General features: G+C 43.5%; 2 protein-coding genes across 8 annotated transcripts in view; both read left to right on the top strand.

Annotated features, from left to right (window-relative positions):
• The window catches only part of RBM6 (RNA binding motif protein 6), a 124,849-nt gene extending 115,848 nt beyond the window's left edge, over positions 1-9,001 (top strand). For all 7 annotated transcript variants that reach the window (XM_072786148.1, XM_072786147.1, XM_072786150.1 and 4 more), the window contains 4 exons: positions 2,833-2,907; positions 4,040-4,137; positions 7,894-8,023; positions 8,755-9,001. In XM_072786148.1, the coding sequence (XP_072642249.1) occupies positions 2,833-2,907; positions 4,040-4,137; positions 7,894-8,023; positions 8,755-8,880 (429 nt within the window). In that variant the 3' untranslated portion in view covers positions 8,881-9,001. The remainder of the gene's footprint in view (positions 1-2,832; positions 2,908-4,039; positions 4,138-7,893; positions 8,024-8,754) is intronic.
• A 7,451-nt stretch (positions 9,002-16,452) lies between these two features.
• RBM5 (RNA binding motif protein 5) overlaps positions 16,453-26,084 on the top strand; it is a 29,399-nt gene continuing 19,767 nt past the window's right edge. The window contains exons 1-4 of the mRNA XM_072786146.1: positions 16,453-16,607; positions 17,927-17,997; positions 19,664-19,829; positions 20,585-20,740. Coding sequence (XP_072642247.1) covers positions 17,981-17,997; positions 19,664-19,829; positions 20,585-20,740 — 339 coding nt within the window. The 5' untranslated portion in view covers positions 16,453-16,607; positions 17,927-17,980. The remainder of the gene's footprint in view (positions 16,608-17,926; positions 17,998-19,663; positions 19,830-20,584; positions 20,741-26,084) is intronic.

Genomic DNA, 26,084 nt, shown 5'->3' with positions numbered 1-26,084 from the left:
GGGAGAAGCAGGCCCCATCCAGGGAGCCCGATGTGGGACTTGATCCTGGAACTCCAGGATCACGCCCTGGGCCAAAGGCAGGTGCTAAACTGCTGAGCCACCCAGAGATCCCCCATAGCTCTTCCATTAACCTAACGATTGGATCTCAGATAAGCCTCTTCTCTTCTGTGGTATTTGGTGGCTTCCTCTTGTTCTGGCTGGTTCTGATACTGTGTAGTTTTCCCTGAAGGTGGGTCATGTGCCATCTCTTCACATGGGGAGTCACTGCTGTGAGCCATGGCACAACATCTATTGTTGGGGTGGTAAACTGACATACACTCATCCTCCCCTGCAGTCTTCCCATTTAGATGTACTGACCAAGCAGCCAAATTCTGGACAAATAAAGCCCCTAGATAGACTCATGTTCTCAGTATAGGGTGATTTATTTCACACTCCTTCTCTAGCAGATGTTGCTAGAGCCGGTGAGGAGATTGGATTTAAACTTTCTTTCAATGTAAAATCCAAAGTCTTATATAGCTAAAAGCTGAGAAGCTCTGCTTTTGGTAATAGGTGTACTTCTTCTCCCAGCTGCCTCTGTGGAGGCTTTGCAAAGTTCCTAGGGGTCTAAGAAGTTCCTGACAATCCTACAACAGATCGCCTCTCAAGTCCCTTTGATCTGGAATTCTGAGTCACGAGACTGACACATTGAAATTTCAGCTCTTTGGGGGCTCCTGGCTGGCCCAGTCGGTAGAGTGTGTGACTCTTGATCTTGGGGTCGTGAGTTCAAGCCCCAGCCCTACATTGGGTATAGAGCTTACTTTTTAAAAAAATTAAATTAAAAAAATATAAAAGGATATATAAAGTTAAAAAAAAATAGTAATAGATTTCAACTGTCTGATGGTTAATGTCAGGAAAGAGGAGCGAAGTCTGGTGAATCCACAAAATGAACTGACCCCAGAATAGTGGAAAGTGTACTATAGTATTTTTTCCTTTCCTCACAGTGATCCAATACAGAGAATCCCATTCATCCAAAAGCTGTTCTGGACATCTTAAGTTTCTTATATATGCCTGAGGGTATTGTGTAATAGAGCCATTGCTTGAGAAGTTTGGACCCTTGAGGAATACAGGACTCTCAGAGCATCCTTTTTGTTCTCTCTCTCTCTCTCTCTCTTTTTTCTTTTTTTTTAAGATTTTATTTATTTATTCATGAGAGACACAGAAAGAGAGAGGCAGAGACACAGGCAGAGGGAGAAGCAGGCTCCATGCAGGGAGCCTGATGAGGGACTTGATCCCGGGTCTCCAGGATCACACCCTGGGCTGAAGGCGGCGCTAAACCACTATTTATTTATTCATGAGAGACACAGAGAGAAAGACAGAGACATAGACAGAGGGAGAAGCGGGCTCCCCTTGGAGAGCCCGATGTGAGACTTGATCCCAGGACCCTGGGATCACTACCTGAGCCAAAGGCAGATGCTTAACCACTGAGCCACCCAGGCACCACCCCCACCTCCCGCCTTTTTTTAAGGTTTTTATTCTTTTAGGACTTTCTCCTTTTCATATTTCTCTGGGGGCTTGAAAGAGTGAATAGTGTCTGAGGATGGGGGCGGGGGGGTGGTAGTGATGGTGGTAGTGGTAGGAAAAGCATGTAGGCATTAAGTTTTCTTCACTAGGGATGCCTGTGTGACTCAGTCGGTTAAGCATCTGCCTTTGGCTCAGGTCATGATCTCAGGGTCCTGGGATAGAGCCCCAAACATTGGGCTGTCTCCTCAATGGGGAGTCTGCTTCTCCCTCTCGCTCTCCCTCTGTGTGTATGCTTGCTCTCTCTCTTGCTTTCTGTCTCTCTAAATAAAAATAAAATCTTAAAAAAATAAAGTTTTCTTCACTGATGTGCTCAGATTCCCCTCTCATAATTTTTACTTTAGATAAAGACCTATAAAACAATTTTGTGTTTTCTACATTTTAAAGATTTATTTATTTATTTGAGAGACAGAGCGTGGGGTTGGTGGGGACAGGCTGGGGAAAGGGAGAGAGAATCTCAAGCAGACTCCCCACTGAGCACAGAGCCCGACTCAGGGCTTCATCTCACAACCCTGAGAATACCTGAGCTGAAATCAAGAATCAGACGCTTGGGGTGCCTGGGTGGCTAAGTCAGTTAAGTGTTTGCCTTCACCTCAGGTCATGATCCCAGGGCCCTGAAATTGAACCCTGCATTGGGCTCCCTGCTCAGTGGGGAAGTCTGCTTCTCCCTCTCCCTCTGCCCTTCCCCCACTGCTCATGTTCTCACTCACACTCTCTCTCTCAAATAAATAAATAAATTCTTAAAAAAAAAAAATCAGGGATCCCTGGGTGGCGCAGCAGTTTGGCACCTGCCTTTGGCCCAGGGTGCGATCCTGAAGACCCGGGATCGAATCCCATGTCGGGCTCCCAGTGCATGGAGCCTGCTTCTCCCTCTGCCTGTGTCTCTGCCTCTCTCTCTCTCTCTCTCTCTCTCTCTCTGTGTGACTATCATAAATAAATAAAAATTTATTTAAAAAAAAATCAGACACTTAATTGACTGAGCCACCCAGGCGCCCCTGTTTTCTACATTTGGAAAAAAAGTAGAATGAAGATCTCTCTTGTGCCACACCACATAACTAATCTGTGTGACAAGCCAGCATTACAAGTTGGATTCCCATTGGTGATTCTAAAGCCAATCTAGTTAGCAATTGTTGTTTGCACGGTACAGTGATCACTCAGGAGAGTTGGTCAGTCCAAGGAGCCACAATCCTACAGCAGCTATTGGGAAAGGCTTAAAGGCATTTTCTAGGACCATTTTTTCTAGACCTGTACTCATAGAACTTTCTCTCTTCTCAGCAAAATCTGGAAATCCATCGGAAGATAAAACAGTCTGAGCAGGAGCTAGCCTATCTGGAAAGGAGAGAACAGGAGGTAAGTTTTGATGACCTGCTATTCCCTTGACCCCAACCCTTTTTACTTTCTGGTATGAAATTTATAGGCTGTGCTGAAGACAGAGAATGAAGAGGCCCTTAAAAATGGTGTATACATGTATCAAAACTCATCAGACTACCATTAAAATGGGTGCACTTCATTGTGTATAAATTATACCTTAATAAAATTGATACATGTATTTTAAAGGTGGTGGTAGTTTAAGGTCTCCAGATAGGTCAAATAAATAACATTTCTCTTTCCTGCCTAGCTTTTAAAATCAGTGAAGGAGTATTAGATAGGTCTACTGAAATAACATCTTTGGGCAGCCCGGGTGGCTCAGCATTTTAGCACTGCCTTCAGCCCAGGGCCTGATCCTGGAGACCTGGGATTGAGTCCCACGTGAGGCTCCCTGCATGGAGCCTACTTCTCCCTCTGCCTGTGTCTCTGCCTCTCTCTCTCTCTCTCTCTCTCTCTCTTTTCTGTCTCTCATTAATAAATAAATAAAATCTTTTTTAAAAAATGAAATAAGGGATCCCTGGGTGGCGCAGCGGTTTGGTGCCTGCCTTTGGCCCAGGGCGCGATCCTGGAGACCCGGGATCGAATCCCACGTCAGGCTCCCAGTGCATGGAGCCTGCTTCTCCCTCTGCCTGTGTCTCTGCCTCTCTCTCTATCATAAATAAATAAAAATTAAAAATATATGTATATATATAAAAAAAATGAAATAACATTTTTTACTATGAGAGGTTAAGTGGGAGGAAGTAGTTTAGTGTAGAGCCGAATGGACTTGCTGCCTAGATCATGTAATTAGGCAGACTCAGCCTATACAGCCACAGGCTTTGGTGTCCGAGCCAGGTCTTCTGTGATGGTCACGAATCCTGTGGAGACCTACGGACAGCACCTCCTTAGAAGAGGTAAACACAACTATTGAGTCAAGCACACCACCTCATCTTTTCAAATTTATCAGAGAAGCCACTGCTTTCTCAAGAAAAATAATGTGAAGGAGCAAGAGATTCAGGAGTTAACAGTTGAACTCCCTTCACATTAGAAGGAATAAAAGGAATAAAGCGAAGCTTCCCCACTACCCAACCCCCTTAAATGGAAATTTCATATTTGTTATTCTGCTTACCAACAGGGAAGGTTTAAAGAAAGAGGAAATGATCGCAGAGAAAAGCTCCAATCTTTTGACTCTCCAGAAAGGAAACGGATTAAATACTCCAGGGAAACTGATAGGTAAGTCAGAAACTTTTCATTCAGCCTAGGCCTTAGGGCCTAATGATGAAACGGTCTCCTTCTCCAGCTGTGCTGCTTTTTTCTGTCTTGGGGATGCTGAAGTCAGCAGAAGCAGGTTCTGTCTGAATTCCTTGAGCATGAGGTTTGTTCCAACCTCTGACCACCTAGCATTACTCAGGGAATATGTGTGTTTGCATGGAAGTTTGGCTGGCTGCTTAGTTTCTCAAAGCCACAACTGGAGTGGCCATGATTGGGAACTCTTTCTCTCCTAATAAGTAATGCTGTACCTCCTATACCTGATAAGAATGTCACTCTCTTGGGCTTTTTCTCCAGGGAACCTCCATCCTCATACATAGGCACTGAATGAATGGTGGGCTGCTGAGAGACATAAATGATCTCTAGATTCCTGTGTTTATTTCTAATCGAGATCAGACTCTTGAACCTAGCAGGGTTATATAGAATTTGTTGATAACCCATTATATAGGTAAAAGACATATATTATCCGTGACTGTCTGAATACTGAATAAGGAAGGTTTAGGTGATGCAGTGTCTCATAGGGCAGACATAGAATTCCAGTCGAGAAGGGGAGGGCATTTCAATTTGATGAAACTGCATACACTATTGATAAGAGAGAAATCATGATGCATTTGAGAAGTTATAAGTAACTTGATGGAGGCCAGTTCAAGAAGTTCATACCCCCCCCTTTTTTTTTAAGATTTTATTTTTTTATTCATGAGAGACAGAGAGAGAGAGAGAGGCAGAGGGAGAAGCAGGCTCCATGCAGGGAGCCTGATGTGGGACTTGATCCCAGGTCTCCAGGATCGGGCCCTGGGCTGAAGGCGGTGCTAAACCACTGAGCCACCCGGGCTGCCCAAGAAGTTCATACTCCTTGAATACCATGCTAATAAGGCTTTGTCTTAGGGCAGAGAGGGGGGTTTTGAAATTATTTTAAGCAGGGTGTTGTCCTGATGAGACTTGAACAGGTCTATATGTTGATAAGCAAAAGAGCAGCTAGTAGCCAGGGTAGATTATGTGTACCCATGGGAATGGGGAAGATCACTGATAGAGAAAGGCCTAGAGGAGGGTTGATGGAGTCTGGGGCTCTGGCATTCCAGCTTATTTGCTCACTGCCCACAGTACCTGAAAAAGAAATCTTTATGAAAAATACTTCCTGGGATGCATGGGTGGCTCAGGCGGTTGGGTGTCTGCCTTTGGCTCAGGGCGTGATCCCAGAGTTCCAGGATCAGGTCCCACATCAGGCTCCCTGAGGGGAGCCTGCTTCTCCCTCTGCCTGTGTCTCTGCCTCTCATGAATAAATAAATTAAATCTTTTTAAAAAAATAAAAATATTTCCTTACTGTGTGCAATAAACTCTGGTATTTTTATTGTAGCCTTTTCTGTTTGCATTCTTTTTTTTTTTTTTTCTTAAGGATGAGCAATTTTTTTAAGATGTATTTATTTATTTTGAGAGAGAGCACATGGATGCACAGGAACCAGGGGGAGGGGCAGAGGAAGAGAGAGAATCTCAAGCAGACTCCCTACTGAACGTGGAGCCTGATATAAGGCTCAGTCCCATGACCCTGAGATCCTGACTTGAGCCAAACAAGAGCCACTCACCCGACTGAGCCAGGCACCCCTGTTTGTATTCTTAAGAAGTGCTAAGGGGGATCCCTGGATGGCTCAGTGGTTTGGTGCCTGCCTTTGGCCAGGGGCATGGTCCTGGGGTCCCAGGATCGAGTCCCATGTCGGGCTCCCTGCATGGAGCCTGCTTCTCTGCCTGCCCCCCCTCCTCTCTCTCTCTCTCTCTCTCTCTCTCTCTCTCTTTCTGTGTGTGTGTCTCTCATGAATAAATAAATCTTTAAAAAAAAGAAAAAGAAAAAAGAAAAATGCTAAGGAAGGACCACTTAATCAATTTAACATCCCATTAGGTCATTCTTGCAATTTGAAATATACTGGGCTAAACCAAAAAGTGAGTCAGTTAAGAGGAAGAAGGACAGGGGCACCTGGGTGGTCAGTGGTCTGCCTTTGGTTCAAGTCATGATCCCGGGGCCCTGGGATCAAGTCCTGCATCAGTCTCCTTGCAGGGAACCTGCTTCTCCCTCTGCCTATGTTTCTGCCTCTCTCTGTGTGTCTCTCATGAATAAATAAAATCTTTTTTTTTTTAAGATTTTTTTAAATTCATTTATTCATAGAGACACACGCGGGACTTGATCCCGGGTCTCCAGGATCACACCCCAGGCTGCAGGTGGCGCTAAACCGCTGCGCCACCGGGGCTGCCCTAAATAAAATCTTTTAAAGGGGGCGGGGCCGGGATCCCTGGGTGGCTCAACGGTTTAGCACCTGCCAGGATATGATTCTGGAGTCCTGGAATCGAGTCCCTTGTCAGGCTCCCTGCATGGAGCCTGCTTCTCCCTCTGCCTGTGTCTCTACCTCTCTCTCTCTCTCTCTCTCTCTGTGTCTCTCATGAATAAATTAATAAACTCTTTATAAAAGGGGGGGGGGTAGAAGGTCACCTTAGCCCTGAGTGAGTTGGCTGGATGCAGAAAAACACCCTTCTGTATTCTTGGCTCCCATCACATCACACTGGTTCTCTTACTTCTTAGTCTTCTCCCCTGCTTCTCTTGGTTTTCTGGGCAATTCCAGATATTCTCCAGGACTCTGCCCTTAGTGCTCCTTAATTCTTCCTGTTCCACCCTCTTGTCCTAGACTGTCTAAGGTACCCAAGACCTCAACCATCACTAACAAGCTAACAGGTCCCCACAACTCCATCCCAAGGAAGTTAGGTTTTCTCAGTGCAAAAGCACTATTTCCATTTATCTCTCCTGGGCATGTCCTTTTGGAGACCTGTTAAGCTCCTCATCCAAAACAATTAACTCAGTATTATATCCCATACTATATTCAAGTCCAGTCCTGCTAAACCTGCTATGTGTTCATTTTTCAGAGTAGTGACGTCGCTACATCATGGTTCACCTGGTCTGACTCGATCTTCTTCCTTTATCCCCTGTATCATTACTAGCCACATCCCTAATTAAGCTTTGTCCCTCTTTCTAGCTCACCTCCAAACAGGAATCCTTACTCCCAATCTCTGTTCTTCAGCCTCTAGTGTAATCTCTACCCTGGTACCAAAACCATCTTTGTCAACAGAAATCTCCTAAAACTCACTGTTTTGTGAAGGCATATCTGGCTTAGAGGAGTCGGGGGTGAGTGGGGTGGGGTGGGGTGGGGGGGACATTTGACTGAAGGTTGAAGTCCAGAGTCATGATTTAGCATGATGTTCAAGGCTCTTCCATCTGGACCCAGAAGCCTTTGTCAGTTCCTACTATTCCTTTCCTGGACAAATTGTATTCTTTCACTTCTTTGTGGCCCCTTTCCTCTTCTGCTTTTTCAGTTCAGATGTGCCATCTTGTTGGATTTCGTCGTTTTTGGTGATGCCCCTGCAGGGTTTGTGTTTTCTCTGATGTAATTCCATAGGAGATGTCTCGTGGTGCCACATCCATAGCTGAGCTCTTTACTGTCTTATAAGCATCCGTTGACATACTATCCTTCTCATGTCCTTCCCCATTAACAGGGTTGGATCTGGGGCATCTCTGTATCCCCATGACAAAAGCCTGTTGCATTGTTAGCAGGCATTCAGAAATATTGTTTAATATACTTAGGAGGAAGCAAATGTAAATCAAGAAGACAGAGGTTCCTATTAGGTTCACAAATGGGTCACTTTGAAAGTAATGGTATAGAAGTACGTCTGCTCCTTTTGCAGTGATCGCAAACCTGTTGGTAAAGAAGGAATCGACAGTAGCAACAAAGGAGGCTGTGTCCAACAGACTTCTGGCTGGAGGAAGGGGGCAGGCCTCGGGTATGGCCATCCTGGATTGGCTTCAGCAGAGGAGGTGAAATGGTTTCCATCTTTTGGGGGTGGCATGAACTTGGAATATACTTAACTTTCTCTCACTCTCTGGCTCGGCGCTGTCTCTTTGCCTTTTAGCTGGGCTTCCTCCACTGCTGATGAAGGACACAGGAGCTGAAGGAGCCCATCAGTCTTGATTACTAGATGATAGCTAGGCATTCTGGGCTCTTTGTAATTATGGTTGGCAGTGGGAATGGGGCTCATCTTACTCTTACATGGAGTGAGATGTGGGGTAGTATGGGAATCAGGCAGTTTGAGCTGATGAATTGTTTGGTAACAAGAACCAGGGAGCCCACAATAAAAGATACAAAAGCATCTCTGAGAGGCATTATCATCAGGGGAGCTAAAATGGCTAAAATTTGAGGAGCATGAAGTTAGTCCTGGTTCTCATAAAGGGCTTTGCCTCTACTATTCGGGTAGAGAATAGAGCAAAGGTTGTAAGAGGGAACACTGCCCATTTTGTGTTGGCTTGGTCCACCTTTGAAAAAGGAGACTGACTTTTCATAGTCTGCTATGGAATCCTCTATCCTGAAGTTGTGGCATCACCACCCTCCTTAATCATCTTGGGTTTGTTTATTAATTAAACATTCTAAAAAATTCCCCCAAATCCTGATCCTTACTGGTCCAGAAATGCTTATAATCAAAGGCCAGCCCCGAAGCTAATGGGCTAATGAATTCATAGAGCCCACTTCATTGTTTGTCTTTGTGTTACAGACTGAAGGCCGGATGAGGGGGCCCAGTGTGGGGGCTCCAGGAAGAACCAGCAAGAGACAGTCCAACGAGACTTACCGAGATGCTGTGCGAAGAGTCATGTTTGCTCGGTATAAAGAACTAGATTAAAGAATGGAGACAAGTCCCATAGGACACAACCTCCTTCTTGTTTTGTTTGTCCGTCTCTCCTTTTGTTTTGTTACTGTTCTTGCTGCTAGAACTTTTTTAAATAAACTTTTTTTCAATGTGATTTTTTTTTTTTTTTTTTTGGTGGTTATATTTTTCTCCCATAGATGGGTTGGGGTGGGGCTTATGGTAGGAGGGAGAGAGCACCTTGGTGCAGCCCATTTGAGGTGGCGGTGAAATGGCAGAAGTGCTTCCTTGAGCCCTGAAACATCACCTGCCTTCAGTGTGAGTGGATGTGTTACAGTGATCTTTGCACTCTAGCTTTGTGTGAGTACTGTCAGATTTTTAAAATTATTTTCCTAATCTAATTAATGAAAACTGCATCTCATTGTTTGCTTCTACTTCTTTGATAACTGCTAAGGCTGAACATATTTCTATATGTTGGTTTACTACTATTAGACCTTTGAAAGTCCTCTTCTGATTTCCCCATTGCTGGAAGGGGTAGCGTGACAGCTCTTTTTCTGGGTGCTTGCTGGGCACTCAATGCGTCATGTTATGATCACCACAATGAATGCATAGTAAGAATTGTCACTCCCTTCCAGCCAGCCACTACCCCAGGTTTTCCGTCCCTCCTTGGCTAAAATTCTCTAAAGAGGTGTCTTTCGACACCTTTCAAATCTTTCTTAATTTTCTACCATATCAATCATACTATTTCACAGGGTTTGCTTCAAAAGTGAGAGTTGTTTTTAATTCTTTGCAGTTAAAAGGACTATATCTTATGAACCTATTAAAACTTTTAAAAATGGGGTGCCTGGGTGGCTCAGTCAGTTAAGTAGCCAACTCTTAGCTTCAGCTCAGGTCATGATCTCAGGGTCCTGGGATCAAGCCCTGCGTCTGGCTCTGCATTCAGTGAAGAGTGTGCTTGTGGATTCTCTTTCTCCTCTCCCCGAGCCCGCACTTGCTCACTCATTCTTTTTCTCAAAGAAATAAATCTTTAAAACTTCAAAAAATAATTTCTCCAGGTAACATATTATAGTACTAGGAATTGCACTTTTCAGATGTCTCTGGAGGAATGTTTGTTAGGAAGAAAGAGAACTGGGATCCCTGGGTGGCGCAGTGGTTTGGCGCCTGCCTTTGGCCCAGGGCGCGATCCTGGAGACCCGGGATCGAATCCCACATCGGGCTTCCGGTGCATGGAGCCTGCTTCTCCCTCTGCCTGTGTCTCTGCCTCTCTCTCTCTGTGTGTGACTATCATAAATAAATAAAATAAAAATTAAAAAAAAAAAAAAAAAAGGAAGAAAGAGAACTGTAGGTTTAAAAGAGCATGTTGATGGTATAAAGTAGGAGTTTGTAAACTGACCCATCAAGGGCCAGAGTCAATATTTTAGACTTTACATGTCAGATGATCTCTGTTGAAACTATTCAGCACTCTTTAGTGAGAGAGCAGCCATAGGCAATATATACACAAGTGATGGTGGCTGAGTTCCAATAAAAGTTTCTTTACAAAAACAAGTTGCAGGGATCCCTGGGTGGCGCAGCGGTTTGGCGCCTGCCTTTGGCCCAGGGCGCGATCCTGGAGACCTGGGATCGAATCTCACGTCGGGCTCCCGGTGCATGAAGCCTGCTTCTCCCTCTGCCTATGTCTCTGCCTCTCTCTCTCTGTCTCTCTCTGTCTCTCTCTGTGTGACTATCATAAATAAATAAAAATTAGGGATCCCTGGGTGGCGCAGCGGTTTGGCGTCTGCCTTTGGCCCAGGGCGTGATCCTGGAGACCCAAAATCAAATCCCACGTCAGGTTCCTGGTGCATGAAGCCTGCTTCTCCCTCTGCCTATGTCTCTGCCTCCCTTCTCTCTCTCTCCCTGTGTGACTATCATAAGTAAATAAAAATAAATAAATAAATAAATAAATAAATAAATAAATAAATAAATAAATAAATAAAAATTAAAAATTAAAAACAGAAACAAGTTGCAGGAACACCTGGGTGCTCAGCAATTGAGTGTCTTCCTTTGGCTCAGGGTGTGATCCCAGGGTCCCCAGATCCCTGGATCAAATCCTGCATCGGGCTCCCTGTGTGGAGCCTACTTCTTTCTCTGCCTCTCTCTGTGTATCTCTCATGAATAAATAAATAAAAATCTTTAAAAAAGAAAAAAAAAAAAACAGGTTGCAGGCCAGAATTGGCCCACTAGTCTAGCAGAACCAAGGACAGCTCTGTACAATAGCATAGAGGTATTAGCATTTTGGAGGGAATGGGCAGTGAGGGGTGGGAGATGTAAGGGGAGAAAACATTTCTAGCAACAGGAATGATAAATGTGAAGTTAAATGGTTTGCCATGCTGTGTCCAGATATAATCCCTTCTTCTTAATCTTTAATAACTCTTTTTACCCCTCCCAAAGAGAAAACAAAATCAGGAGCAGTCCGGCATTACAGAGGATGGGCCATTGGACTCTCTGGTGCATCTTTTTTTTTTTTTTTTTTTTTGGACAGCTGGTCCAGGTTTGTCCTAAACTGCCCAGACCAGGTTTTCCTTCTAAATTTGCATTATCCATTTGGACCTAGAGTAAACTGTGGAACACATCAAATACTATTAAAGACTCCATTATGGGCTACTTAGTTAACACCAGTTATTGGCTGCCCAGCAGAAGCACCATTGAGTTATTAAGTAGTCATTCTATGAATGTTTTGAGAACTTACTCTACTTTCACCAGGGCTATAGCAAGATCAGTGTTGACCTCTGTGCCCATGGGACTTAGTCGACTGAGGAAGATGGGTGTTGGGACACCTGGGTGGTTTAGCAGTTGAGTGCCTGCCTTCAGCCCAGGGCATGATCCTGGGGTCCTGGGAGCCTGCTTCTCCTCTCTCTCTCTCTCTCTCTCTCTCTGTCTCAATAAATAAATAAATAGATAGATAGATAAATAAATAAATAATAAACTTAAAAAAAAGATGATGAGTGTTGAGCAATTACTGATGTGATGAGAGACAGTACAGCAAGTATTGTCAGCACCTTTCCTAAGAAAGTGTTTAAACTCAAACCTCAGACTAGTTTGCCTAGTTTTGTTTCCTAGCTTTATTTTGCCACTTATATGGAGATTTTGCTGTTGGAAATAAGGTCTAATTTATTCCATACATTTTTAAGACAGTATTTTGGGTATTGATGAAAGTAGGAGGGACACCTGGGTAGTTCAGTCAGTTAAGCATCTGCCTTTGTTTTTTGTTTTTTTTAATATCTTATTATTTATTCATGAGAGAGAGAGAGGCAGAGACACAGGCAGAGGGAGAAGCAGGCTCCACGTAGGGAGCCTGACGTGGGACTCGATCCTAGGACTCCAGGATCACACCCTGGGCTGAAGGCAGGTGCCAAACCACTGAGCCACCCAGGGATCCCCCAGCATCTGCCTTTGGCTCAGGTCATGATCCCAGGGTCCTGGGATTGAGCCTCACATCAGGCTCTCTGCTCAGCAAAGAGCCTACTTCTCTCTCCTGCCTGCTGCTACACCGGCTTGTGCTTTCTCTCTCTGTCTCAAATAAATGTTTAAAAAAAGGGAGGGGGGATGAATATGAAAAGTGTGCTACCCTGCAATGTCCCTGGGCAGTTCCCTGAGGCTTTGATCAGAATGCCAGCTACATAAGGGCAGAGATCTTGGATAATTTTCCTTACTATATCCCTAGGGCCTAACACAGTAGGCACCCAATAAATGAGTGAATAATACCTTGTTCATAGGTCTATAGAAAATACTTGCTGAATTAAATTTTGATTGCATATATGTCAGTTCATCAAAGTCTATCTTGACAAAAATTAGTTTCTTTGTATAGGTAAGAGTTCTCACATAAGTCTTTACTTATTCTGGAGCAATAGTTCCCAGCCTGAGATCAAAACAAGTGAACTAGTTTTTTTCTTTTGCCAAGTGGTGGAAAATTAAGGAAAAAAAGGTAAAATCATTATTTCTTTAACAGAACTTTTTTTTTTTAACCTCAGAAGATTAGGAAAAGCAGTCTTTTTTTTTTTTTTTAATTTTATTTATTAATGTGAGACACAAAAGCAGAGACAGGCAGAGGGAGAAGCAGGCTCCCTGTGGAGAGCCCGATGCAGGACTCAATCCCAGGACCCCAGGATCATGACCTGAGCCAAAGGCAGATGCTCAACCACTGAGCCACCCAGGCGCCCCCAGGAAAAGCAATCTTAAAAAACTTTTCTCTGGGGATCCCTGGGTGGCTCAGCGGTTTGGCGCCTGCCTTTGGCCCAGGGCGCGATCCTGGAGACCCGGGATCGAATCCCACATCGGGCTCCAGGTGCATGGAGCCTGCTTCTCCCTCTGCCTGTGTCTCTGCCTCTCTCTCTCTCTATCATAAATAAAAAAACTAAAAAAAAAACTTTTCTCTGTAGTGAACATACATGGCTTTATTTAAAATAAAAAACAGGTGCGCCTGACTGGCTCAGTTGGTGGAGCATGTGACTTTTGAATCCGTGTTGTAAGGTTTGAGCCCCATGTTGGGTGTGGAGATTACTTAAGAATAAAACTTTAAAGAAACAAAAAACAAACAAAAAGAGACAAAAAAACAACTGTTTGTTGTCTTTGTTTTCTTTATTAGCTATGGAACTTGTTAAACTTTTCCAGACCCACATCAGCTGCCTGACAGGCTTTTGGGGGCACTGCTCTGGAGCTCAACCCAGCAAGCACCTCAGGGATATTCAGAAGTGCTTGTTGAACTGCTTTGAGAACAAAGCAATCAACTTCTAGTGGCCATTAAATCTAGCAGGTTCAGAAAAAAAAAAAAAAAAAGTCTAGCAGATTCTGGATTCAGCAACTGACGCATCCAAGACATCCATTGCAGGGTTTACAATGACCCTATCTATGTTTAACTTTTAAATTTCATTAAACATATTTGGGTACCTTCTGTGGGTTGCATACTTTTACTTTTTCTAATGATGGAGATTTTACATATATCTCCTCCCCGTAAATTGGACACTATATATAAATACATATATGCACACATGAAAAAGTAGAACTATGTGTATGTATAGATAGTGCAATGATCTGAATGTGTCCCCTCCCCACAACATTCATACATTGTAATCCTTTCTTATTTTTAAGATTTTAATTATTTATTCATGAGAGGCAGAGGGAAAAGCAGGCTCCCTGTAGGGAGCCTGATGCTGGACTTGATCCCAGGACCCCAGAATCACGACCTGAGCCAAAGGCAGAGACACTCAACCACAGCCACTCAGGTGCCCCTGTAAATCCTAATCCTTTTTTTTGGTAATCCTAATTCTTAAAGGTAATGAATGGTATTAGTAGATGAGGCTTTGGGAAATAATTAAGCTCATGAATATGGAGTCATCATAAATGGGATTAGTGCTCTTGTAAAAGAGATCCTACAGAGCTTCCTAGATTCTTCTACCTCATGAGGATACAATAAGAAGTCTGCAACCTGGAAGAGGGCCTTCACCTGACCATGCCAGCACCTTGATCTTGGACTTCTCAGCCTCAAGAACTGTGAGAAAAATTTTTTTGTTTATAAGCTACCCAGCCTGTGGTATTTCTTCATAGCAGCCTGAACGGAGATAAATACATGCATACAGAGGAGGAGAGAGGAAGAGAGAAAGGAAGTTATCCATTGTTCCAAAATCAGAAATTTCTACCTTTCCATCTATTGTTTTTTGATTACCCAAAGAGTTTCCAGTGTCCACCACTTAATGCCCTTACTGTAGAATGCCCGTAGTTAGAATATGTTTAAAGAACATTTTTCCTGGTTGCTTTACCAAGAAAAAAATTTTCCAATATATTTGAAGCTTCTGGTTTAGAATCTACTCACTGACATCCTTCCACTTTTTTTTTTAATTTTATTTATTTATTCATGAGAGATACAGAAGGAGAGAGAGGCGGAGACACAGGCAGAGGGAGAAGCAGGCTCCATGCAGGGAGCCTGATGTGGGACTCGATCCCGGGTCTCCAGGATAAACCGCTTAGCCACCGGGGCTGCCCCAGCACTTTTTTTTTTTTTAAGATTTTATTTATTTATTCATGAGAGACACACAGAGAGAGGCAGAGACATAGGCAGAAGTAGAAGCAGGCTCCCTGCGGGGAGCCCAACGAAGGACTGGATCCCAGGATTACGACCCAAGCCTGACACAGATGCTTAACCACTAAGGCACCCAGGCATCCCCTTTCCACTTATTCTTGAAAGATCTCTCTTTGAGAAAGAATATGGTGCAGTTTTCTATAACTGGTATCTTCCTCTACCTTGTCATGGTCTAATTCTTCTTGTCTGTATATGTGACCTGAAAGACCAGTTCACTAAAAATATCTCTGTAAATAATGCCAAAGGGCAAATTATGCTAACTAGAGGCACTGGAATACTACCATGTCACTGACCAGTCCCAGTCTGAAATACCTCCTAATTACCCAAGAATCCTTGCCATTTTCCACCCCAAATGTTACACGTTTAGCTTTCTTTGTTGGTGGATTAATTTGTTTACTCAGCAGATATCTATTGAGCACATACCATGTGCCAGGCACCAGTAGAGCCACTGGGGATACATAGTGAACTAAAGAGATACTTCTCTGCCCTTCTGGAGTTTACATTCTAGTAATTGAGAGCATGGACTCTGAAATCACATTTATTAGCTCAAATCCCAGTTCCATTACTATTAACTCTGCCTGAACTACTATCTCTCGAACAAGGACAGCGATGGATGGCTTTGATTAGGTGAGCAGCAACTGAGGCAGCTATAAGTGGTCAGATCCTAGATATATTTTGAAGATAGAGTCAACAGATTTACTGACAGATTAGATGCAAGGAAAAAATCATGGATGACTACAGGGTTTTTGTCCTCAGTAACTGGAAGTTGCCATTTATGAGCTGAGGAAGGCTGTGGAGGAGATACGGTTGAGTTCTGGCTGCAACTTTGAGATGCTATTAGACATCCAAATACTGTTAACCCTGAAAAAACAACTTTCCTGAGCCTTTGCCTTAGGCTAGAGAATATCAATTGAATGACACTCTTAAAACTTGCCTTCAAGAATTCTCTTAATTTGGAGGCGCCTGGCTGGCTCAGTAGAGCATACCACTCTTGATCTCGGGGTTGTGAGTTCTAGTCCCATGTTGGGTACAGAGGTGTTTGTTTTTGTTTTAAGAATTCTCATTTCCATAAGCCTCATTTTCCTCACCTGCAAAATGGGTTTAATAACCATCTCATAGGTTATGAAAATAAAAAATAGATATTTATAAAGCATCTAGCCCAACAATCTAGAGTCCAATAATACAATACTCGGTCAACTAACGTGACTTCTCTTAAAACCAGATTAAACGTGATATTCTACATTGTGTCTGGGAAAGCAAACTGTACTCTTTTGTAGCAAAGGCAAAGAATTACCGATAAAGGTAAGAGCTCTAATCAGAGTCTGCAAATGGCAGACTGGCAACTTCACCCTTGGTTTTGAAAAAAAAAAGAAAGAAAGAAAGAAAGAAATACGCAGGAAATTAACACAGGGCATAGTGAGTGACAGGACGCCTTAGCGACCACACTTCCCAGCAGTCCTCGCGTAGCCAGACACCGTCGCGGATTGGATGCCTCCTCGGGAGGCGGGTGGTGTGGGGGAGGTGGCAGGCGCGAGGTACTGTGGGTAGGAGACGGCCGTCGACCGAGGCGCCATTTTGTGAGGCGGCCGTACCCTGTTGGAGGTTCTGGGGCACAAAACCGCTACTTCTGCCACTTTGGTCTTTCCTGGGGGTAAGTGCAGCATCCGCCCGTAGCGCCCCGCGGTTCTTGCTTTTGAGGCAGGACTTGTGCAGCCTTCCTGACAGCCTCGGGCAGCAGCCGATCAGCCCCAGTCGCATCTCTCAAGTAGTTACCCGAAGCATTGGAGGGCCGCGCCCCTCCTCGCAGCCTGCGCTGTCAGCTTTCGGAGGGCGTCCTCTTGCCCCACCCGAGACCCGCTTCTTTCGTGCTCTTGACTGTGTGTCTGCCGGGACGCGTCTGCGACTCCCTAGCCCAACTGAACGTGGAGCCGTCGACTGTCCCTTGGGTACTCCTCAGGGGCGCCCGGCAGTTTCTAGCCGCCATCGCCCCTCAGCTGTACTTGAATCCGCCCTTTCCGGGAGATTGTTGGGCGAAGGCCGATCTGCAGGCTGGGAGCCTCTTGGGGGTCAGGAGGGGCGTGTGCAGGCATAAAGGGAAAGCCGGACGCCTGAGTCGGTCGCGCAGGCTGTGGCGCCGCCATCTCGGCCTCAACACCCCGCGAAGGTGGGTCCCGGCACTGCCGGGGCGACAAGGGGCGGCGTTAGAGATTCTGCCCAGGGCCTTATTTCTCCCAGGTGGTTCTCTTCCATTTATAATTCAGCAAATGTTCGTTGAGCGCCTACTCTGTAACAGGCGCCAGGGTCGGCTGAAAGTAGTTTCTCAGATCTTGCACGCATTGAACGCGGTCTAGCTGTGTGTTGTTTTATCACCGCCAGGGCGCTGCGGGGCCCAGCTGGCAGCCTCAAGGGTTAGTGGTGGTTATTGTTACTGAGGAATTAAGTCGTGTCGAGGTTTGCTCTTGTCTCATTGAAATAGCTTTGGACCAGCCGTTGCGTTATAAATGGAGTAGATTTCAATCACCGCAGCATCCTGGCTTCTGAAAGATTTAAACTTTTCATCAGAAAATTTTGAATTTTATATTGCTCCTTGTATTAATAAAGACGCTTTGATTAAAGTTTTAACCACCAACTACCCCCTTGGAGTTGATTTGATTAGAACACAGTCTGCTGATTGCATCGCTGCCTTTTTTTTTTTTTTTTTTTTTGCTTTGTAATCCTAAAGTAGAAGGGAAGGATTCTTATTGAATAGGGACTCTAATATTTAAAGTGTGGTTCATCTTCCTGCTGTGTTCGTTTCAACAAAATCTTACTATGATTTTTCATAATGACAGTTAATCCTCCTGCCCCCACCTTGGATAATCACTGTTATTAATTTGATGAAATTCCAACTTCAGTAGTGTCCTAGCTTATAGAAAGATTGACTTAAATGATCTCTCAAATTTTCAGCAACCAATCTCTTTTGTTTCCTAGAAAAAAACAAAATTTGGACCTTTTGGAATAGTGTGGTACATCTTCAGTAGGATAATGGGTTCAGACAAACGGTAAGTTACTACTGTGTGTGTTTTTAATCTCAACATTTCATCAGAGACTGAACTATTTTTTTTAATTGTTTATCAAACAAATATTTGAGTATCTATTTTGTGCCAAGTATTGTTATTGCCTTCATGAGCCTTGCTCTTAAAAGCGTGCAGTTTATTTTTATTTATTTATTTTTAAAGCGTGCAGTTTAATGAGAGAAGTGAAGTACTGTGTGAACTGTGCTATATAAAAGAAGTCAAGGGTGCTGTTAGAACACATAGGAAGCATGTACTTTCCTGGAAATATCTAGGAAAGCTTCCTGGAGAAAGTATCCTCTAAGGTGAATCCTGAGGGTAGGTAAGAATTAGGCAAAGGAGGGCAGAGTGGAGTGGGTCACTGAGGGTTCCCAGTGTGGAAAGCAGCCTGTGTAGAAGCCAGGAGATCATACAAGTCTGTCACTTTACATAATAGCAAGCAATCAGTGAACACAAGTTCTTGTTATTGTCCCCTCTGTAGCAAGATGATCCTGATTTGTAGAAGCTTTGGACCATGGATTACATGAAAAATAAATGAATTGAAAAATTACTAGAGAATTAAGATGAGAACATTTGGCTGCTGTGTCATCTGTGGATTCTCCCACTCAAACTGTTTGATTTACATACAAGACCTTATTCGGCCACCTTCTTAGTATTGAGTCTGGTGCTAGTGATAAATCAAATTGATGGCCCAGAGAGTTTCTGGAGGTGTTCTTGTCACGTAATGTCATTGTTCTAATGTTGTGTTAGCAGTCTGTGGTTCCAAATGACTTACTAAATTAACATTTACCCTTTTAGGGTTTCTCATCCTCATACTTCCCATTATGAAATAGTCAGTCCTAACTACTAATTTCATTCGTTTCTTTTTATTAAATTTGTATACTCTGAATTGTTTATTTATTTGGTGAGGATGTAACATTAACATTACAAGTTAAAATTGTTAACTAGGCCCTTCTAAGCCTTTCCTTTGTCTTGTCCTTACATAGTTGTTTTATGAACCTGGTAAACAATTTTTGAAAGAACTATATCTGTAGTCAAATGGGTTTAAGCCTCTTGTTACTAGATTTGTCCAGTAACCAAAAGTAAACCAGATGTTATAGGAAATAATGTTTTCTGTTGGTACTGGTTATGTCTAACAAATGAACTTGGTTAACTGCCCGATGAGGGAAAAAAACTAATTTAATTCATCCAGGTTGTTAGTCCATTTCCCAGTAGTGTGATACCCTTGAGAGTAGGTGAGTGAGAACACATTCTCTTTGAGATGGGGTGAGATGCTAAAAATTACTTTCTTCCTATTTTTGATCAGCAAGATCTGAATCAGGGATAAGAGGGGTGATATGTGTAGACTACAGGTTTGGTAATACACAGGATGAACTTGGCCAACCTCACCTTTAAAAAAAAAAATGTGTGGTGGCCATATTTTCATATTTAGCATGATTTCCTGAAAGTTATCTTTGCCTTTAGGGGTGTAGATGTTTTCCTAGTGGTTGTCTTTGTAAACTAGAATCTGGTGATAAATTTTAGGGATATATAAAACTACTTGGATATCTTATACACTGAGCTCTGGGGCGAGGGGTGGTATTTTCAACCATGTTTTCTAAAGGTATAAATGGTGATTTACTTTAGATTAAATGAAAATTCTTTTCCCTGGCAGAGTGAGTAGAACAGAGCGTAGTGGAAGGTACGGTTCCATCATAGACAGGGATGACCGAGATGAGCGTGAATCCAGAAGCAGGCGGAGGGACTCAGACTACAAAAGATCTAGTGATGATCGGAGAGGTGACAGATATGACGACTACCGAGACTATGACAGCCCAGAGGTGAGTGGTCTAGTACCCGGTATGGAGTAGTTAGAATTATATATTGCATGCAGAAAGCTTCTAAGATCTTAGAAATGAAGTAAGGATGTCAAGTTTGGAACTCTTCTCTTGAGTATTACAATTCAGACCCTCTATTATTCTGAAATCTGCTGAGGTGACTCTAATCCTCAAAGATAAACTGAACTCGTGGTAATAGAAACTCTAGCCAGGATTTACATAGGGCTCCCCAGGCATTCTTTTGAGCACTTGACTTAAATGAACTCATGTAGGTCTCACTACAATCCCTTACCGGTGGGTGTCTTTCTGTTTTAAAGATGAGGCAATCAGAGCATAATAATATACCAACCCTGTGCCTCAGGCTGCTTCTGAAAGTTGTAGTTTGGTCAGCATAGTTTCTTGCCCCATTCCTATCTATATATAAACAACAGCTTTGTTTAGAAGTAATTGTATTGCCCGTGTAATTATGCAGGGTTTTTTCTTTTTCCATGCATATACCTTCATATTGTAACAGTTAGTGGTATTTCGGTGTGATAGTATACTGTACAGTCAGTTGTTAAACCATTCTTCCTGAAATAAATGGTTATGGCCCTTCTAACCCCACCCCCACCCCCAATTTAGAAACATTACAGTGAACATTATCATGGAGTTCCCATACCCTTTCTGTTGTTCCTAAAGATAAATTCCTAGGAGTGGAGGGACTGGATCAAAGGGTATAAACTCAGCATGATTTTAATTGTAATTTTATTATAAATCAGAGAGAACGTGAAAGAAGGAACAGTGACCGATCCGAAGATGGCTACCATTCAGATGGTGACTATGGCGAGCATGACTACAGACATGACATCAGTGATGAGAGGGAGAGTAAGACCATCATGCTGCGCGGCCTTCCCATCACCATCACAGAGAGCGATGTAAGAGAAAACAGCAGTTGTAACAAGCAGTCTAGTAGGCACAGCAGATTTAGGGCTTCGATCATTTTCTCATACTGTTTTACCTCAAATTAACATCTCAGCCAGTGAAGTATATTTCCATTTTTCGGGTGGGGTTTTTTCATCTTGGTTCAGAGGTAAATTACCATTTATAATTAGGCTTTGAAGCTCAGTGTAAAATTGAGTTTTCTGGGACGCCCGGGTGGCTCAGCGGTTGAGCGTCTGCATCTCAGCTCAGGGCATGATCCCGTGGTCCCAGAATCGAGTCCCACATTGGGCTCCCTGCATGGAGCCTGCTTCTCCCTCTGCCTCTCTCTGTGTCTCTTATGAATAAATAGAATTGAGTTTTCAGAACTTCCTTAACTACAGGGAGCAGGTCTTATTCTTTCAATAGTCATTAGATGGTAATCAGTTCCTTTTTATTGAATTGTTTATTTATTTGGTGAGGATGTATCAGTAAAAACACTTCCTTCATGATCTGGCTACCCTTTGATTTGATGAAATTTGAAACCTGAGAAACCTATCAAGAAGACTATTCCTGACTCCCCACTCCTCAGACTGGCCAACTAGGAGCTTGGTATACTGGGCACTACCTGCTTTCCGGTGGCAATCTCTTCTCTAGCCCTTATTTATTCCAACCACATCCACCACCTGCTTTCCCCGTAGGCCACTTTGGACATGTTCATCATTCTACCAATGTGCCTTTTTATGCTTGGAGGCTCCATTAAAAAAAAAAAAAAAAAAAAGATTTTATTTATTTATTCATGAGAGAGACAGAGAGAGGCAGAGACACAGGCAGAGGGAGAAGCAGGCTCCATGCAGGGAGCCTGACGTGGGACTCGATCCCAGGACCCCGAGATCACACCCTGGGCTGAAGGCGACGCTAAACTGCTGAGCCACCCGGGCTGCCCTTGAAGGCTTCATTATTAGAGGTCTTGTTGAAAGAGGTTCTGCAGAATGTCTCTGGGAAAAGGTAGGGGAGTGCCTTACTGGTTCAGTTGGTAGAGCATGTGACTCTTAGAGTTGTAAGTTCAAACCCCACATTGAGAACAGAGATTACTTTAAAAAAAAAAAAAATGTATGTGGAAGGAAGCTTCTTTAAGAGAGGTTTTTAGGTGGAGGATAAAGAAGGGTTTCAGGGAGATCTTAGTTGAGCTGATTTTTGAGGGATAGAATGTTTGGGTCCAGGGTGCCTGGGTAGCTCAGTCATTTGGACATCTGCCTTCAGTTCGGGTCGTGGTCCCAGGGTCCTGGAATCCAGCTGGCATTGGGCTCCTTGCAGGGAGCCTGCTTCTCCCTCTCCCTCTGCCCCTCCCCCCTGCTTGTGCTCTGTCAATCTCTTCCAAATAAATCAAATCTTTTTTTAAAAAAAGGAGAAGAGGGATCCCTGGGTGGCGCAGCGGTTTGGCGCCTGCCTTTGGCTCAGGGCGTGATCCTGGAGACCCGGGATCGAATCCCACATCGGGCTCCTGGTGCATGGAGCCTGCTTCTCCCTCTGCCTGTGTCTCTGCCTCTCTCTCTCTCTCTGTGATTATCATAAATAAATAAAAATTTAAAAAAAAAAAAAAAAAAGGAGAAGAAATGTTTGGGTCTGGTAGAAAACTGGGGGAAAGGTGTGGTAGACTAGCCCTCCAGGCTGTGCGATCACACAAGCAAACATGGAAATAGATTCTGAATGCTGAATGTAGACAAGGCCTTGTCACCAGGTTCATTTGGTTGAATTGAAAGGCTTTTGGCAGGAGAGAGGTGGGTGAGAAAGTGCTCTTGAGGCCAGGTGCCAGAATCTTTGAAAACTCAGATAAGTATAAAATAAGTTACTTAGGGCTTTGCCTGGTAGCAAGAACTGCACAGGTTAGAATGTTGGAGGGAAAGAATGGTAATGGGAGGACAGGGAAGACCGAGCTGAGCTCAGGTAGGGGCAACAGTGGGCAGGTGGAGTAGAAGATACAGGAAATACTACAGGAGTTGTCAGTTTAGGAAAGTTTGCCTGTTTAGCAGGTTATTCCTTTGAGTACTCTGCTGGCCTGTGGCCCTGGGCGCCTGCAGAGGAAGTGAGCAGCATGGGGAAGCAGTGCTCTTAGCTGACTTTTAGGGGCCTCCACGCTGGCAATGAAACGAGAATGAATGACAGTGAAACTGCTCTTGTATTTCAGGCTTTTTTTTTTTTTTTTTTAAGATTTTATTTATTTATTCATGAGAGACACAGGTAGGGGGAGAAGCAGACTCCATGCAGGGCGCCCAATGTGGGACTTGATCCCAGGACTCCAGGATCATGCCCTGGGCTGAAGGCAGGCACTAAACCGCTGAACCACCCAGGTGTCCCTGTATTTCTGGCTTCTTTAGGAAAATAGAAGTGCCTACCATAAGAAGGCTGGTTTTCAAAGTAGAATGTCTGAGGTTCCCAAGTTGTGCAGTATTCTTAGCAGATCCCCTTGTTGAGGTCTTTAAAATATTTTAAAATTACGTTTTTTAATCAGGACTTCAGCTTATCATACTCTTTGAATTTTTTTAGTTTAGCCCTCCCACTGATATGTGAACTCTTAGAGTAACTGTCTTTAGTTACTATGGTACTATATGTGTTACTGTTAACAGTACTTTTATAGTAACTGTCTTTAGTTACTCTGATGACTAACTTTTCAGTTACTATGTTACTAAGCATGGACCTGAGTCACATGATGGGGTCTGGCTCAGTGTAGAACTTCTCCTACTCTGTGGAAAAAATAGTCCATTCTTTTTATTGGTGGTTGTTATGGTCTATAAAGTCACTGCGGATAGAATACTACATACTAAACCATCATTCCTAGAAAAATAAAAGTTAGGTTCCTGTGAGCCTCTGGTTACATTTCGTCAAAGGGTCAGTACATAATCCTGTCTTAGGTGGTATTTTGGTTTAGAGATGGCTTATTTAATATATATTGTTGATTCATTAACTTATGAACTCACATCCAACAATACTATAAGTCGTGTCTGAATGAAGTTTCTCTAACATACGTATTTTCTCTGTGAGGAATATTAGTCTCCTTGTGTTTAGAAATACTAGATAGAACTTTAGCACCACACTTGGAGAGCCATTTTAAATACATAAATCACTGGGGTGCCTGGCTGGCTTCATCAGTAGAGCATGCAACCCTTGATTTCAGGCCCATGAATTGAAGCCCCATGTTGGGCATAGAGCTTAATTTTTATTAAAAAAAAAATAATAGGGGATCCCTGGGTGGCTCAGAGGTTTAGAGCCCGCCTTTGGCCCAGGGCGTGATCCTGGAGTCCCAGAATCGAGTCCCACGTTGGGCTTCCTGCATGGAGCCTGCTTCTCCCTCTGCCTGTGTCTCTGCATCTCTCTCTCTGTCTCTCTTGTGAATAAATAAATAAAATAAAATAAAATTTAAAAAATATAATAGTAAAATCAGGGATCCCTGGGTGGCGCAGTGGTTTCGTACCTGCCTTTGGCCCAGGGCACGATCCTGGAGACCCGGGATCGAATCCCATGTCGGGCTCCCGGTGCATGGAGCCTGCTTCTCCCTCTGCCTATGTCTCTGCCTCTCTCTCTCTCTGTGTGACTATCATAAATAAAAATTAAAAAAAAAAAAATAGTGAAATCACTAACCAAAAAATAGAAAACGGTGGAAAACTTGACACTAGAGAGACTGCGAAAAGGGACCCTTCTTTACATTATGGAAGCTGAAACAAAGCAGAGTATCAGCCTGGGACATGTGCATCAAGCAACTCAAATCTGTACATGTCCATGGATGACTTGGAAGTGCCACAAGTATTGATTGGGAGTTAGAATAGTGGGTGGCCAAATTTGCAAATACGGAATCCAATATAATGAGGATCAACAATATATAATCTGTAGCCTTTGTGCAATAACGAAAAGTTAGGGACCAGTAAGAAATTATTTCACAAATTTGCCGTTTTTTTCTTTTTGCCTTGGAATATTTCTGCCTGGCATGAGTAAGAAATAGTGTATTTCTTTGCCTTTTGCAGTAACAGCTTGGTCTAACATCAATAACAAACCTACCAGGCCAAATTCATTCTTCTAGGTTCAATTGATGTTTATTTTGACTTACTAGGAGCCTAGGAATGTTATGAGCTTTGTTAATTTTCAGCACGAAAATCATTTTTTTTTTTAAGATTTTTATTTATTTATTCATGATAGAGACAGAGAGAGGCAGGGACACAGGCAGAAGGAGAAGCAGGCTCCATGCTGGGAGCCTGACACGGGACTTGATCCCGGGACTCCAGGATCGCACCCTGGGCCAAAGGCAGATGCCAAACCTCTGAGCTACCCAAGGATCTCCCAGCACGAAAATCATTTAAGATAATTGTGAGGGGATCCCTGGGTGGCGCAGCGGTTTGGCGCCTGCCTTTGGCCCAGGGCGCGATCCTGGAGACCCAGGATCGAGTCCCATGTCGGACTCCCGGTGCATGGAGCCTGCTTCTCCCTCTGCCTATGTCTCTGCCTCTCTCTCTGTGTGACTATCATTTAAAAAAAAAAAAAAAAAAAAAGATAATTGTGAAAAAAATGTTTGAGAGTTCCTTATTTTTTAGCTATTGTTTTTTTAAGGTTTACTTGGGAGGGAGAATCTCTGGGTGGCTCAGTGGTTTAGCACCTGCCTCTGGCCCAGAGTGCAATCCTGGAGTCCCGGGATCGAGTCCCGAGTCGGGCTCCTGGCATGGAGCCTGCTTCTCCCTTTACCTGTGTCTCTACCTCTCTCTCTATGTCTATCATGAATAAATAAATAAAATCTTCAAAAAAAAAAAAAAAAAAGATTTATTTGAGAGAGAATGAGCAGTGGGGAGGGGCAGAGAGAGAAGTAGATTCCCTGCTAAGCAGTAGCCTGGTTTGGGGCTCAATCCCAGGACCCAGACATCATGATCTGAGTTGAAGGCAGACATTTAACTGACTGAGCCACCCTGGTCCCTTGCTATGGATTCTGGATCACATACTTCAGAGGACAATTGTACATCCTCTGCTTCTTCTAAATCTCATTTTCTGGGATCCCTGGGTGGCACAGCGGTTTGGCGCCTGCCTTTGGCCCAGGGCGCGATCCTGGAGACCCGGGATTGAATCCCACGTCAGGCTCCCGGTGCATGGAGCCTGCTTCTCCCTCTGCCTATGTCTCCGCCTCTCTCTCTCTGTGACTATCATAAATAAATTAAATAATAATAATAATAATAAAATAAATCTCATTTTCTTTCTGGTACTTTAGAACAAAGGACAGCAAGGTAAGACTAAGAGAGGCTTTCAGGACAGTGTGCCATGGGCAAGATTTTTTTTTTTTTTTTTAAAGATTTACTTATTTAAAAGATTTTATTTGAGAGAGTG

Source organism: Canis lupus, chromosome 19 (assembly GCF_048164855.1).
Source record: "Canis lupus baileyi chromosome 19, mCanLup2.hap1, whole genome shotgun sequence".
Taxonomy (NCBI): Eukaryota; Metazoa; Chordata; class Mammalia; order Carnivora; family Canidae; genus Canis; species Canis lupus.
Note: the sequence above shows the minus strand (reverse complement) of the source record. Positions and strands in the feature narration are given on the sequence as shown.